At 36.1% G+C, this 15,393-nt stretch overlaps 2 protein-coding genes and 2 long non-coding RNA genes across 4 annotated transcripts; 1 reads left to right on the top strand and 3 right to left on the bottom strand.

Moving 5' to 3' along the window:
• The first annotated feature begins 1,168 nt into the window (after window positions 1-1,168).
• Window positions 1,169-7,791, top strand: LOC143895744 (cytochrome P450 6k1-like). The gene is made up of 6 exons (XM_077403078.1): window positions 1,169-2,580; window positions 4,138-4,293; window positions 4,526-4,684; window positions 4,790-5,041; window positions 5,167-5,200; window positions 7,701-7,791. The coding sequence occupies exons 1-6, from the start codon at window positions 2,187-2,189 to the stop codon at window positions 7,702-7,704; spliced, it is 999 nt and encodes a 332-aa protein (XP_077259204.1). The 5' UTR covers window positions 1,169-2,186; the 3' UTR covers window positions 7,705-7,791.
• Window positions 7,792-10,009: 2,218 nt separating this feature from the next.
• On the bottom strand, window positions 10,010-10,803 carry LOC143895748 (uncharacterized). Its single transcript, XR_013256442.1, has 2 exons — window positions 10,665-10,803; window positions 10,010-10,321 (listed from the first exon to the last, which is right to left on the bottom strand). It is a non-coding gene; the product is annotated as an uncharacterized LOC143895748 (long non-coding RNA).
• Window positions 10,804-10,883: 80 nt separating this feature from the next.
• Window positions 10,884-12,218, bottom strand: LOC143895747 (uncharacterized). The gene is made up of 4 exons (XM_077403080.1): window positions 11,913-12,218; window positions 11,589-11,657; window positions 11,351-11,425; window positions 10,884-11,197 (listed from the first exon to the last, which is right to left on the bottom strand). The coding sequence occupies exons 1-4, from the start codon at window positions 11,998-12,000 to the stop codon at window positions 11,037-11,039; spliced, it is 393 nt and encodes a 130-aa protein (XP_077259206.1). The 5' UTR covers window positions 12,001-12,218; the 3' UTR covers window positions 10,884-11,036.
• Window positions 12,219-14,375: 2,157 nt separating this feature from the next.
• LOC143895750 (uncharacterized) lies at window positions 14,376-14,980 on the bottom strand. The gene is made up of 3 exons (XR_013256443.1): window positions 14,892-14,980; window positions 14,648-14,814; window positions 14,376-14,569 (listed from the first exon to the last, which is right to left on the bottom strand). It is a non-coding gene; the product is annotated as an uncharacterized LOC143895750 (long non-coding RNA).
• Window positions 14,981-15,393: the final 413 nt, after the last annotated feature.

Below are 15,393 nucleotides of genomic sequence, written 5' to 3'. Positions count from 1 at the left end.
TGAATTTATTCATCCGTGTCAACATTTTCCGCATAATTATTTATTGAAATTATATGCTCGAGTTCGACTATTTTATACATTAAAATTTATTAATAAACGTTTCAAATCGCAATCCGGACACAGAAAAACTATAATTTTACGTCACGATTAGAATTTAATGTCTGTATTTTACTTATAAATGCAAATTATTTAATATCTACTTTTATAAAAGTAAATGTGTTTTCGTTAATTAAATTTATTATTGAAGTTGTTTATAATTTTATTGTTATAAAACTAAATGTGTTTGGCAACTTTGTGAATGTCAAAATGCATGTGTTACTTTCTGAAATAAATTTTTAATATTTCTGCTACTCCTTTTAACATTTCTGCTACTTTTTTTAACATTTTTACTATTTTTTATGTAAGTATTATACAGTAACAGCACATAATGATAGTGAATATTACATGTTTTCACTTATTCCAATTATTGTTTCAGTTGACATTGACATTTGGAGCACATTCTTTCTACTGAAGGATGTCCATGAGGAACAATTAATTAAAAAAAAATGGATATCTTAATATTTATATATTACTAAAATTTTCAGTAAAAATTATGAAATTTTAACGCAAGTATTCGGAATAAACATAAGTATTTTTTTAAATATTTTTATGCATTTTTTACTCAATGACAGAACAAATAAAAATATTAGCTTTTGCGCCCAATGATCTATATTCGCTTTTGAGCTCAATAATTATATATATTTTGTATACATTTTACAATTCTATTTACACAATAAGTTACGAAAAATTTTGAAATAAAATGATACAAAATACACAGAAGTATTATTTTCATTTCTTCTACTTCAAGAAATTCTTTGGATTATAATTAAAATTGCGCAAAAAATCTTTTTTGATTATATATACTCATATACATTTTTTAATTATATATGTACATTTCAATTGTAGCGCCGGTACATCTGACAATATGGCGACGTACCACGTGACTTGAGGACAACTACATCAAAGGTGCCGACACTCAGTGTCGCTACTGGGTATGGTTATACTGTGGCCCCGAGGGCCGAGCGGCGCCGCCACGGCCTGGCCAGCCGGGCGGGAAACCGCAAGGGGCCCGCAACCAGCAGCCAAATCAAACGGGCCGCGGGAAAATGGCGGAAAATCGTCTGCAACGTCGCGAACAGGGCGACGCATACGACCAATCGGCGGAGCGGAAGAACCGCGAGCTTGAGGGCGCAAGTGCGGGGGCCCGGCGTAGTCCCGCCGAACCGACCACTCCTCACTGTTGATCGAGCCGCTAACGAGGAGCCACACCTGGACGAACGCCCCGACGCCGCCGAGCAGCAGCGAGCAGCCAGACTTGTAAGATCTCCACTCCGGTGCTACCAAGTAATTGTGGGCTTAATCTCGGTCGCGACCCGGCGCAAGTAAACGTGTATATCAAATAGATTACCGTGTGAATCGGCCTGATTACGTGTCGTATTTAGCTACCGGCTCCCGCCGTCGTGGGTACCGGGGAAATCATCGCGGCTGTTTGTCGGGATCGCGGGCCCGTGGCCGGCCGAGATCGTAGCCAGAAACCTTCCTGAAAACCCTACTCGAAAGCTCGCGTACGATCGGCAGTCAATTCGCGGCTATCGCCGTGCGTGTTTTGTGAATCGTGGACGGAGGCGTGCCGCGGGCGGTACACTCCGGTGCATATTGTGTTTAGAGTTGCGTATTCGGGTATATTGTTGCGTGTCGTGTACGGAAGTCCCGTGTGCGTGTCAGGAGGGACCGCGCCGGGCACTTTGTGGTGCATCGCGAGCCTCGCGGATATTTTGCGTCGCGTGCGCGGGCAACTGGCCGTGGTGTGGGCTATCCACAAATTTCGGCCTTACCTGGAAGGGTACAAATTTGCGGTGGTAACTGACCACAGCAGTCTGCGGTGGTTACACAACCTGAAGAATCCGACAGGTCGATTGGCCCGTTGGGCCCTCGAACTGTTGGAATATGACTATACCGTGGAATATCGTAAAGGGGCCCTGCACCACGTGCCGGACGAGGGGAAGGGGGGAGATGCCGGAAGCGTGAACGTCGCGGCGGAGATCCCGGAATGCGAAGATACATCGGATAGCTGCTACCGAAAACGATTCACCGAGGTGGCTACCGATCCCCGAAGGTTCGCGCATTGTAGGATCGTGGAGGGGCGGATGTATTTTCTGCGGCCGAGGCTGGTCGTTTCGGATATCGTGGAGGATCTCGATCGTTGGAAACTGGTGTTGCCGCGGAAGCTCCGCGCGGAGGCCCTCCGCGAGTCGCACGATGCTTCTCACGCGGGTCATTTGGGCGTCGAGAAAACATACCACCGGGTAGCCGTTTCGTACTATTGGCCAAACCTATTCAGGGACATGGCGAAGCATGTGAGAACGTGCGATATGTGCCAACGAACGAAGGTTGAACAGTCGAGTCCCGCGGGGTGGATGGGCCGCCGCACGGTGGAGGGGCCGTGGACCGCCGTCGCTGCGGACATTATAGGGCCGTTGCCCCGTAGCAAGGCGGGATACCAATACCTGCTAGTAGTACAATCGATAACAATTGGCAAAGGTACATAAAAACTTCACGACGTTTCAACCCAAAATTCGGGTCCTTATCAAGTGATCTAACCAAGAAAAAATACATAAAATACAGCGTGAGGTCAAATAACTTAGTCAATAGTTGAAATTTATAATTTAAGAGTTAAAAGTTAAAAATTTCAGAAAGTATAAAAGAAATTCCTTTAAGTCAATGCAAACATTCTTTAAGGAGCAAAAATTTAAATACTTGATGAAGAAACTAGTACCATCATCGTTGGCACATTCTCAGAAACAGAAACATCACAAATGAGAAGCTAAAAAATTAATAACTAATAGAGTGATGTTCAAACCCCAGAAAATAAAAAAGAGAGTACTTATTTACACAGAGAATGTCCCACGACGGCACCAAAATTAGCATTGCGTATCATGCTAGCGAGTTACAATATATACACCAAAAATATCATAATTTTCTCGAGTCACACAGCGACTCATGTTCACACGATGGGAGTCAGGAACAAACTGGTAGTTTCGTATATGTTAAACATTAACAAGGTTATCAGAGTACCCAACAGCAGAAAAACAAAACAATTATACGCTCGAGATGACGTTGTCGTGAGGTTTAAATTATCAGTGTCTTTTTTTAGATTAATTGCATCTGAATATTTTTTTATTAAAAACATTTCCGCGCAATTTCTCTCTTTTTTCTGTTCTTTTCCCTATGCAATATTTCCACCTCAGACCATCTGAAATCATGACTGTGGGAAACGCGATGTTTGCTGACAACTAAATGATTATTATCGTCTTTCTTTATATCATTAAAATGTTCAGTAACACGCGTTTTTAGTATCGTTTTGTTTGTCCGATGTATGATGCACATCAGCAATTATCACAATTTATTATGTAGACTACTTCCGTAAAATTATTCTTATCGAGACGGTCCTTTCCCCTCTTAATAATGACGTCCAATTTTTTAGGAACAGTGTGGACAGTATCAAAGCCAACGTTATTAAGTGTGAGACGTATATCTTCGCCAAAACCTTTGAAAAAGGTCTATTCACGTCACGTCTATGCCGAAGTTGTTTAATTCTGATGTTTATTTGTTTATTGATGAGATCGATTGGAAAGGAATTATTCAAAAGTATTTTCTTAACAACATTAATGTTAGATTCGTGGAAGCTTTCGTCAGACAATAAGATCGCTCGATCAAGAAGACTCGTGATAATATTAACTTTATATTTAAACGGATGGCTAGAGAAAAAATTGATGTACTGACCAGAAAACGTGGGTTTTCTATACCAATTCTGTCTTTAATGTAAGAGATATTAAATATATATATATATATTGAGTGGACCTAATTAGTTATGAAGTTTTTGCCTATATATTTTTTTTATGTGTGCATTTTAGCTTGTATTTTCTTTTTTTTTCATAATAATGTCAACTGCGTTTGGTATAAGATCTAATTGTATTGAAGAGCCGAACAATGAGTATCGAATTCAAGGAAAGAATATATTACAGATAAAAATAATATGATTTATCCTGTCTATGTCCATTCCGAAAATTATGGACATCTTTTCCATCCTCCTCACAGATCGACGCATCACAAGTTTTTACACGAAAATATTTCGGGAGAATGTGGAATATAGGCAAGCTCATAAAGTGATAAAACACGATTTTATGAATTTGCTCATTCAACTCATGGAGAAAGGCTATGTTGGCGATGACAAGAAGACCACCGACGTAACATGTTAATATACATTTTTACATATTACATATTATATTAATTTGGTTCTTCTATAAATGTCTTAAAAATTTTCATATGTTATCTCACGTTGCAGTTTTGTAAATTATTTAATTAAGATTTCTTTTGAAACACACAGATTATTAAAAAAAGTTATATTATTTTATTCACCTGCAGCAACCATAAATAAGCTTAGCATAGCGGAAGCTAATGCGCAAAGTTTTTATCTTTTTCCTAGCTGGCTTCGAAACCTCCACGGCGACGGCAACGTTCGCTTTGTACGAATTAGCTCATCATCAAGACAAAGTTTACAAGGAAATCGACGAAACGTTGACAAAGCATGATTTGACCTATGACGCCATGAACAAAATGCCTTATCTAACCAAAGTAATAAATGGCAAGTATTTTATAATAAATAACAAAAATATTTTGTTATTATAATATGTAAGTTTAAATAAATGGTTTGTATTTTGGATGATATATATTTTTTTACATATTTCAGAGACTCTGAGGAAATATCCACCTCTTTCAATGTTGAATCACATTTGTACCAAAGTTATTAATCTACCGACAACGAATATTTACCTGCTAAAGGAGACTTCGATTTTTATACCAATACTTGGCCTGCATCGGGATCCATCGATTTATCCTAATCCAGATAAATTTGATCCTGAACGATTTAACGCAGACGAGAAAGCAAGAAGGCATCCTTATGCTTATTTGCCATTTGGAGAAGGCCCACGAATCTGCATTGGTACGAATATGAGTAAATCCATTAATATATCTATAATTTATTTATCAAATCATTGTTTAAAGTTATTCTTAACGTCTTGTGCACGTTTTATATAAGTTTTATTCCATTGGTATTTTAATTTTTAGGAGATTTGGACACGTGCAAACGAAAGTCGGACTCGTGAGTCTTCTTTCCAAATATAAGTTCAAACCTCACTCCCAAACTGCAGTGCCGTTTATTTTCAACGAAAAATCATTTGGTCTCGCGGTAAAAGGCGGTATACACCTTACTATCGAACAATTCCCGCGAAAAACGATCTAATATGAATATCTAACTAAAATCATATTAAATCATATTTAATTTGGGTAAAATTCAAATTAAATCCAGATTTTATATTAAAATTATATTTGTTTAAATATACAGTTTTAATTTGCACTTATTAAAATCAGTTATGTAGATTAAATATGATCCACAATAAAATAGGACTTTAATTAAAATTTAATTAGATCACTTATGTGGATCATATAACACTTCGAATCAAATATGGTTTTAATTTGTATTTAATAAGATAACTTATGTGGATTATATATGATCCAGAATTATACATGATGCAGAATATTTATATATAAGACTTTAATAAAAAGTTAATGTGTTTTGTATGCGACTTTTACTCGATTCAATTGCGGCTTTAACCCGAAGGGCCTAGCGGAGTAAGCATGTGAAATCGGCCCTTGATCATACAAAGCTGACATTAATGTCACAAGTTAGTACCAATATGATAAAACTTTCCACCAAATATTATTTAAAAAAATTCATTTTTTTAGAAGTTATGCAGGGAGAAAGTAAAATAAAGAAATATATTTTTCTCGAAAACCGCTTGATTGATCTTGATGAAAAAAATATATGTTATGTAGACTAATAAAACTAATTAACAAAAAAAAATGTCCAAAATGTTTGCCAAAAAAAAAGACCAAAAAAAAATATTTGAATTTTTAAATACTTTTTTTTAGGGTGATATTTTCGAGGTACCCTTTTGAAATTTTTACGAAAATTTTTCTTAAAATGTCCACTATAACATATATTTTTTTCAATTTTTTTATATGGTGGAACATAGTGTTAAAAATACGAAAATCGTAAGCGTCGCGTCACTCCGGCGCACAGTGCAGTGTCATTCCGCGTTGCGGGTGTTCGATGTAACTTTACTAGCACATATGTACGTCTGCAATTAGCCTATAATATGTATACTTTTTAATTTTTATAGTTTTCAGAGTTTACCACGTGGAGGTTGCACACGGTTTTAAACTCCTTATTGGGGTGCTTTTTTAACGGATTCCCCTCGCCTTTCACTACGTTTCCGTAAAATCAGGGTGCTTTTTTAACGTGAGTCCCTTCGCCTCTCACTACGTTTCCGTAAAATCGGGGTGCTTTTTGAATGTAAGACCTCTCGTCTCTCATTACACCCTACACCTACGATTTATTTAATCTTTTTCACTATCACTGTCTATTACTGGAATGTTATTTGTTTTCTTAAACAGATCGCTAATGGGCTACGAACAATTGGATGCTGCTGTCATATTGCTGCAATTATATATTATCTATTTCATGCAAGATATTTAGCGAAAATTTTGAAACCAGCAGAAATACTGAGCGATCTGTTTAAAAAAACAAATAACATTCCAGTAATAGACAGTGTGATAGTGAAGAAGATTAAATAAAATTGTAGGTGTAAGGCGTAATGAGAAGCGAGAGGTCTTACATTCAAAAAGCACCCCGATTTTACGGAAACGTAGTGAGAGGCGAAGGGACTCACGTTAAAAAAGCACCCTGATTTTACGGAAACGTAGTGAAAGGCGAGAGGACTCACGTTAAAAAAGCACCCCGATTTTACGGAAATATAGTGAGAGGCGAGAGGACTCACGTTAAAAAAGCCCCCAATAAGGAGTTTAAAACCGTACTGCAACCTCCACGTAGTAAACTCTGGAAACTATAAAAATTAAAAAGTATACATATTATAAGCTAATTGCAGACGTACATATGTGCTAGTAAAGTTACATCGAACACCCGCAACGCGGAATGGCACTGCACTGGTGCGCCGGAGTGACGCGACGCTTACAATTTTCGTATTTTTAACTATGTTCCACCATTTAAAAAAAATTGAAAAAAATATATGTTATAGTGGACACTTTAAGAGAAATTTTCGTAAAAATTTCAAAAAAATACCTCAAAAATATCACCCTAAAAAAATATTAAAAAGTTCAAATATTTTTTTTTTGTCTTTTTTTGACAAACATTTTGGACATTTTTTTTGTTAATTAGTTTTATTAGTCTACATAACATATATTTTTTTCATCAAGATCGGTTATTGGTTTTCGAGAAAAATACATTTCTTTATTTTAATTACTTTCTCCCTGCATAACTTCTAAAAAAGTGGATTTTTTAAAATAATGTTTGGTGGAAAGTTTTATCATATCGGTACTAACTTGTGACATTAATGTCAGCTCTGTATGATCAAGGGCCAATTTCACATGCTTATTCCGCTAGGCCCTTTGATTTTAATTTGATTCTTATTAAAACGTAATTTTGTTTAAATAATGTTTAAATAATATTTGCGGTAAAATTTGTTTCTTTATTTGTCGAACTTAACATGTAAATATTTGATTCAAATTAAAAAAAAATATAGGTAGTCATATAAGATTGGTGCGGTCCAGTTCAAGCTTCAAACGCTCCAAATACTTTCGCTTTCTATGCTCCCATAAACCCGGTCCATTAGTGCTACCAATGTTATAAACGCTATGCAAGTGGACCATTCTGAAACGAAGTTTACGTCACGTATGTGCAAATGGACCGCAGCAGAATACGGAACGCAGCCTGAACGAGTTTATAGAGAGAGAGAGAGATCATGGATGCTCTGTTAATATATACCGTAAAAACTTTTTTAGATTATACTAATAATCTTTACGATGATGAAGAAGTGGACATTGTGGTGAGCACTGTTTTACTTCCAAAAGATCGTGTCCGTATTCCGAAAATTGGAGGTTATGTGGAACATGTAATTCCATCACTTAGCAGTGAATATTTTAAAATGCATTTTCGGTATGTATAATCATTGCTAATTTGTAATTTTTTTATAGTAATATATAAATATATATAATTATATGTATAATTTTGTGCAAATAAATGTGTGTGCACGCGTGTGTTGTGTGTGTTTGAGATTATGATTTAATTCTATTTTGATTGTAATGTAAATTGTTTAATAATCAGGATGAAGCCTTCAACATTTGAATACATTTTGAATGAAATTGGAGATAAACTTTGTCGTACATCAGATGGTAATGAAATGATACCTGCGGACAAACAATTTCTGTTAAGTCTATGGCGATTTGCAACTCCAGATTCATATAGGTAAGAGTATAATATTTATTATTGTTACGTATAAATACTATTACATTTTAATTACTGTAATTCTATAGATAAATATTTTTTGTAGATCAATAATTGAACGATTTGGTGTTGGCAAAGCTACAGGTGTGAGAGCAGTGCGTCGTGTTGCTAAGGCACTGTGTGAATTATCACCAAGATATATAACATGGCCTACAGAAAATAAAATACAAGATATTATATATAATTTTTCTCGTCCGAGTGGCTTTCCTAATGTTATTGGTGCCATAGATGGCAGTCACATAAATATTCCTGCACCCACAGAAAATCCAGAAGCCTACGTAAATCGTAAAGGACGTCATTCAATTCATCTCCAAGTAATTTTATAATATTTTTATATAATTATTTGCGTTTTTTTCTGTATCAATAATTTAATGCTTGCTAAGAATTAGTCACTTATTGATAATAAATAAAGTCTTTTGCATTTTTTGTAGGCTGTTTGTGATCACGCAAGACTATTCACACACATTTATGTCGGAAACGTAGGTTCGGTTCATGACGCTCGTGTGTTCCGTTTATCATCTCTCCAGGAATACATCAATGATCCCAACAAGTTCCCAAATGATACACATATAATTGGAGATGCGGCTTACACGTTACATCAACATCTTTTGGTCCCCTACGTTGATAACGGTCATCTTACACAGCGACCAAAAAATTACAATTTTTGTCATTCTTCTGCTAGAATGGTCATTAAAAGAGCGTTTGCTCTTTTGAAAGGACGCTGGAGGAGTCTTTTACACGTTTTAGCAGTAAATGACATAGAGTTTGTTCCTTATGACATATTGGCATGCTGCGTATTGCACAATATTTGTTTACTGCAGAAGGACGAACTAGAGTTAGAAGAAATATTTATTGTAGATAGAGAAGAAGTTATATTGCGAGAAGAAAGAATTAATGATAATAATAGATACATTGCAGAATTAAAGAGAAACAATATATGTGCAAATCTTCGTATGAGAAATGCGTAAGAAATATACATTTAAAAAAAATATAAGAAATGCTCAGATATATATGTATTTATAATGTATATGGAAATTATACCATTTTACAAATGTATTATAATATATAAATACACAAGTAAATAAATATATTATATATAATACGTACGAACAATTTTATTTCGATGACATAAATATTAAGTAGTCTATATTATTCAGTCTACATTAACAGTCTTTTTGTAGGAAGCAAATCTATATGACTAAAAATAAAAAAATTTATATTATTTGTAATTAAAAAAACAAAGACTTAAAAACATTTTAATAATTCTATTAAAATTATTTTTGGTGAATACAAAAATAATTGCTGCGATATTATTCATAAAAAAGTTATCATCTTTGGTATTGCAATAAAAAAAAAATTAGGAACACATTTTTGCACTTATAAAAAAATAATCTTTGATGATATTAAAATGATAGAATCCTAAAAAATATATATAATATCACAGAACTTTTATACAAATAACAATTCATGTAATGTTTTCTCAACTATTTTTCGTTTCTATTAAAATTATTTTTGGTAGTAGATAAAAAAAATAAAAAACTTCGATATTATTTATAAAGAAGTTATTATCTTTGGTAGTGCATTAAAAGAAATAAACTTACGAACACATTTTTTGCACTTAAAAAAAGAGAAATCTGTGATGATATTAAAGTGATAAAGAATCATAAGAAATATTATATATAATATCATAGAACTCTTATAAAAATAACAATTAATCCATATCCGTATTATTATTTTTAGCAACTAATTGTCGTAGAATACCCAACAAGTCATTTTGACGTGACATTGCTTCTGTATGCATTCTTTTACGCTCAATCATATTGTCCTCAAGTAACTTTTCTATGTTGACATTGTTTTTGCCTGTAATCATAATATATCTTGTGATGCAATAACATATAGTAACTGCATTTCGTTATTTCACCGCTATTAAACAGTGTTAAATAGTACTAAACGTTTATAGTATACATATAACGTGAACTATACAGTTTTAGTACTAGCTGTAACTAACAAAATGCATTTTTTATGGCTTCTAATTTCAAAGCTATTACAGACCATAATATATGTTATGTACTATGTTTATAAATATATAATATTACAGTAATTCAATATATAAATTAATGTAATTAATGGAAACGTACGCATATACATTAGTTGTAATAACACATACACATATAAAATGTACATAAGTAGAAGAAATACTTACGCTTAGAAGGCACTTTACTTTCGCATACAACTTTTTTTGTATCGCTGTTATTATCATTAGAAGTTGGAATAGTTGGATTATTGCTATCTAATGTACGAATTGGAGCTACCCATGGTTTTTTATTAAACTGTTCGTCCATAATCTACAATATTTAAGAAATATTAATTTAAAAAAAGGTAAAAATTGTATACAATGAATGTAATATAAACATTTTAGTAAAAAAAAAAAAAAAAAAAAGAAACTGTTTCATGTATAATTTATTCATTATATTTACGTCAAAAAATATCGCCATGTTCGTTTATTGTTTCCACTTTTTGCATTGTGATTCTTTACGCTCTTATATGTATTTTTTAATCCTGTCATTTTACTCTTTCATTGCGAGCCGGTAACATTATAATCTTTTTCACGTAACACAGAGGCAACCATGTCCCAAAACTTTTTCACAGAAATTTTACCAGATGTAAGTTTAGTCTCACGTTCTTTAAAAACTTCAAGAAGCAGAAGAACTGCTTCGTGTGGCCAACGGAAACCATCTGAAAACAATATACCTTCAATATACATTTATCCGAAAGTAGTATTAAAATATACTAATATAAATTTATCTTTCTTTATATTTTACAATATAATAATATATACTTAGGTAAAGTTAAACGGCCTGACTGGCAAGTTTTATTAATAATATATACCTTTCTCTTCAGAATTATCAGAGGATTCTTGCATTTTTTCTTCTCTGTCATGGCATGTGCTATTCGAAGAACATGCTGCAAATTCAATAAATAAAAGTATGTGTATGTGTGTAATAAATCATATAATGTATTAAAATATTAAATATATTTCTACTATTAAAAAATAGAGTTAATGTAAAGTATATAAATACTGTGTTTAATAACAGAATTTAATAGAGTGTAATACTTCGATTATTACTTGTTTCAGCAATCGACTGCGTTTGGTCCCGCAGTCTCTGTTTTAATAGTTGTGTCGCAAACACCAGATCTATTTAAGAAAAAGAGATGCAAGTATAAAAAAACTTTCATTTTTGAAATTATTATAAAAAAGAATATAGGCCCAGTTTCATTAATTAATTAACTTATCGGCCATGCACTTAAAAGAATTATCCAACAGCTGTTAATTATATTTTTAATAATCAACAATTATTGGATAATTCTCTTAAGTTAATCGCCAATTAGTTTAAATAGAGCCGGTGAAATCGGCTTATAATAACAGATGTATAGGTTATGTAACTCTTACCATCGTTAGCTCTTTCGGCCTCTTCTTCATTTACTTCTAAAATATAAGTATTGTCCGTTTCAGGATCGTACAACTTAATTGTTTTCATTTTGTTGATGTTTAACACACAAAAATTGATCTTAATAAAATTGATCACACGAGATTACTTTTACTATTTACCGCGCTTTACACATTCAAACGTAACGCTTCAATCGTACTACCTCTCTGGGCTGAGGCATTGGGAGCGAGCTGGGAGCGAAAATCCGTGACGTATTCATGATGTCATACATATGGCTGGAGTGTTTTGAAGCGTCAACTGGACCGTACTCTGAACGCTCCAAAACATTTGTAGTATCAAGTGGAAGAATATTGCATCTCAAAGTATATCCGATAGATGGCATTTGATGTGATCTGTTGCTTGTAATTAAAATTTGATAAAGAGTGTTATAAGAACGGTATCCAGAAGGACACGACACTGTCTCGCGCTATTCTCGCGCGACGCTGTCTCGGAGCGACACAATTTTTGTATCAATTATATCGTGAAGTCCACTCTTATATAATAAAGTGGCACGCTTAAAAAATATTATATTCCCTTACAACCAAATAAGATTAAGTTACAGTCATATATAAATATTATTTAGATTTTATTAGAATTTTATATAATCTTGTTTAAATTTAAAATGATATAAATTTAAATTTAAAACAAATTATATAAAATTCTAATAAAATCCAAATAACATTTAAATATAACTTAAATTTGACTTATATGATTATATTTAACTTATTAATTTTTGTTCGAGATCCGTCAAACTTTCCTACGCGAAACATCGGCTTGAAAACATTATTATATTTAACATCGAGAAATACCGATGTTTATGTGGTTCGAGCTCCGTCAAACTTGTGCGAAACATACGTTCCCCGCGATCCCCGCGCCCTCGAAGCCCATCGATTGCGATCACGCGTTACGAGAGTGCTTCCTTATTTGTCGAAGCACGGAAACGGCTGTTGTGACGCGTGATGTGACCATACGGACGAATAGCGATTCAGCTCTCAGTAGGAAGAGTATGAGAGTTCTAGGCCGGGGATTTCAGGGAGGTGAGGGGCAGGGGGAAGGACTCGTGGCCGCGGGGTCTGCCGGGCGGGGGGGGGAGGACTCCAGTGCCACCGTCCTCCGAGGAGGTGCGGCGGAAGGGGTGGTCTGCGTTCCCACCATATGGTGCGGAGCGGGGGGGGGAGGTGGTGGGTGATCTGCGTTTCTAGCATAGGGTTGGGGGGTGGGAGAGGGGAGGGTGGATTAGGCGAGCGCGTCGGGACATGTTCGATAAACAAATGCCGCCTCGCGTCGATGTTCGGCCGATAGTATTTATAAACAGATGTCATTTCACACTTATCAAATGCGAGCGAGCGCCTATGGCAGGCGGCTATAATTTACGACCTGCGACTAGCGTAACACCGCGGTCCTTTTCACTTTTCTTCGTAGGAAGTGCCGCTTATCGGTGTTTCGCGGCGCCATTCGGCTATGGCGTCGCGCGTTACAAAGGCGAGCGCCGATGACATGCAGCTAGATTTTATAAACACTAGACGGCATAAGCGCGGCAACGCGACTCAATTTCTATGGGTATCGACGAACGTCGATGACAGAATTTATAAACGAATATCATCTCGCACTGCGGATGGCCGAGCATCGATGGTCGCGCGACGTAGGTACTCGACCAAAATTTTATGCGACTTAACCGTCGCGGTCTCTTCTCTTTATTTTTCTGTATAGGAGAACTATCTAAGAGAAAGGGAATAGATAATTATTTAATATTTATATATTTATTTTAAGAAAATTTCTAAAAAAACTCCGAGATATACGGGGTAAAAAAAGGGAAACAATAAAACGCCGGAAAAGAAAGTTGGCCTGTGAGTCTCGGAGACCCCCGCTGTGCATGCCTACCGCCGCAATGTCCTCTTCAGACATGTCTTTTAGGGCAATTTATTGAGGTTTTTTTTGGTGAACATGTGGGTCACAGGTTCACTGGGTCACGTTTTTGCGGTGCCATTCGATTATGACGTTGCGCGTTCTCTCTCTCGCTCCCGTCTCCCGTTCGCGTTCTCTCTCGCGCGCAGTCTCTCGCTCGCTCCCGTCTCCCGTTCGCGTTCTCTCTCGCGCGCAGTCTCTCGCTCGCTCCCGTCCCCCGTTCGCGTTCTCTCTCGCGCGCAGTCTCTCGCTCGCTCCCGTCCCCCGTTCGCGTTCTCTCTCGCGCGCAGTCTCTCGCTCGCTCCCGTCCCCCGTTCGCGTTCTCTCTCGCGCGCAGTCTCTCGCTCGCTCCCGTTCGCGTTCTCTCTCGCGCACAGTCTCTCGCTCGCTCCCGTCCCCCGTTCGCGTTCTCTCTCGCGCGCAGTCTCTCGCTCGCTCCCGTCTCCCGTTCGCGTTCTCTCTCGCGCGCAGTCTCTCGCTCGCTCCCGTCCTCCCCCGTTCGCGTTCTCTCTCGCGCGCAGTTTCTCTCGCTCCCGTCCCCCCATAATAGATATATTTTATTATATATAATTAAACTATTTTTAAGGTAGGGAGAAAGAAGGGAAATAAATAAATATTATAATTATTTAATTTTTTTGTTTTTATTTTGAGAAAATTTATAATATAAAAATTAAATAATTTATATGGAGAATCAATTTATCCGGAGGATCTTCACCTGAAACATACAAATGCAATATGATTAATATAATTAATAAAAATTCAAAATTTTTTTATTAAAAAGCGATTATCTTACCAGATTTCATTTTCTTCCTCGTCCTCAATATCTTCTCCGAAGAGTCTTCGCAACGAGTACGAATCGATTTGGCAGTCGTACCATTCTCTGCTTGCACGCCTCTCATCTTGCATCCAGCTCATATATGCAATATTAACAAAGCCTGGTATCACATAATTCATCCTCAGCTGTAAAATCAATATATATATAATATTTATGTACTTTTTTTCAAAACACGCGCGCACGCACAAAAAATAAGACTCACGTGTTCCCGTGCAATGCGCACCCGCACCCACCGCTCATCCGTCACGACCTGTATATTTAGCTGCATCTGCTAAACAGAAAAAAAAAACATATTTAAAAAACTATATTATGTCACTATTCACTATATACTCTGTCACCGTGTCTTCCGTACCGTGCCCTCCCTCGGAATAAGTACTTCTATGTACTGCACCATAATTGTTTGACACTACTAAAAACTTTCGAACGTTTGGTTTCGCGGACTCGACGAGACTGAATTCTCGGTTCTGCAACGACGGTTGCAGAACAAAGCGGGGTAAAATGTCACCAGAGAAAGAAATGGTAACAGTTTAAAAACGGACAGCCCCTTCCAACGAAAAGAAATTAAAATGAAATATGTCTCGCACTACAATGGCAGGCAAAAGTTCGACGGAGCATCGACACATGTGAACGCGTTCTCTGTCGCTCGCGTCTCTTCGTTCGCGTCCTCTCTTGCTCGCGCCCCTTCGCTCGCGTTTCTTTTCTTT

Source organism: Temnothorax americanus, unplaced genomic scaffold, assembly GCF_048541705.1.
Source record: "Temnothorax americanus isolate GAGA-0224 unplaced genomic scaffold, ASM4854170v1 Scaffold168, whole genome shotgun sequence".
NCBI lineage: Eukaryota > Metazoa > Arthropoda > Insecta > Hymenoptera > Formicidae > Temnothorax > Temnothorax americanus.
This window is presented reverse-complemented; position numbering and strand designations above follow the sequence as displayed.

Coding starts and splice junctions, on each gene's coding strand:
- LOC143895744 (XM_077403078.1), top strand. CDS start 2,187: ATGTATTTTCTGCGGCCGAGGCTGGTCGTTTCGGATATCGTGGAGGAT. Junction 4,294..4,525: donor GAAGACCACCGACGTAACAT/GTTAATATACAT, acceptor TCTTTTTCCTAG/CTGGCTTCGAAACCTCCACG. Junction 4,685..4,789: donor TCTAACCAAAGTAATAAATG/GCAAGTATTTTA, acceptor TACATATTTCAG/AGACTCTGAGGAAATATCCA.
- LOC143895747 (XM_077403080.1), bottom strand. CDS start 12,000: ATGAAAACAATTAAGTTGTACGATCCTGAAACGGACAATACTTATATT. Junction 11,658..11,912: donor GGCCGAAAGAGCTAACGATG/GTAAGAGTTACA, acceptor TTTCTTAAATAG/ATCTGGTGTTTGCGACACAA. Junction 11,426..11,588: donor GCAGTCGATTGCTGAAACAA/GTAATAATCGAA, acceptor TTGAATTTGCAG/CATGTTCTTCGAATAGCACA.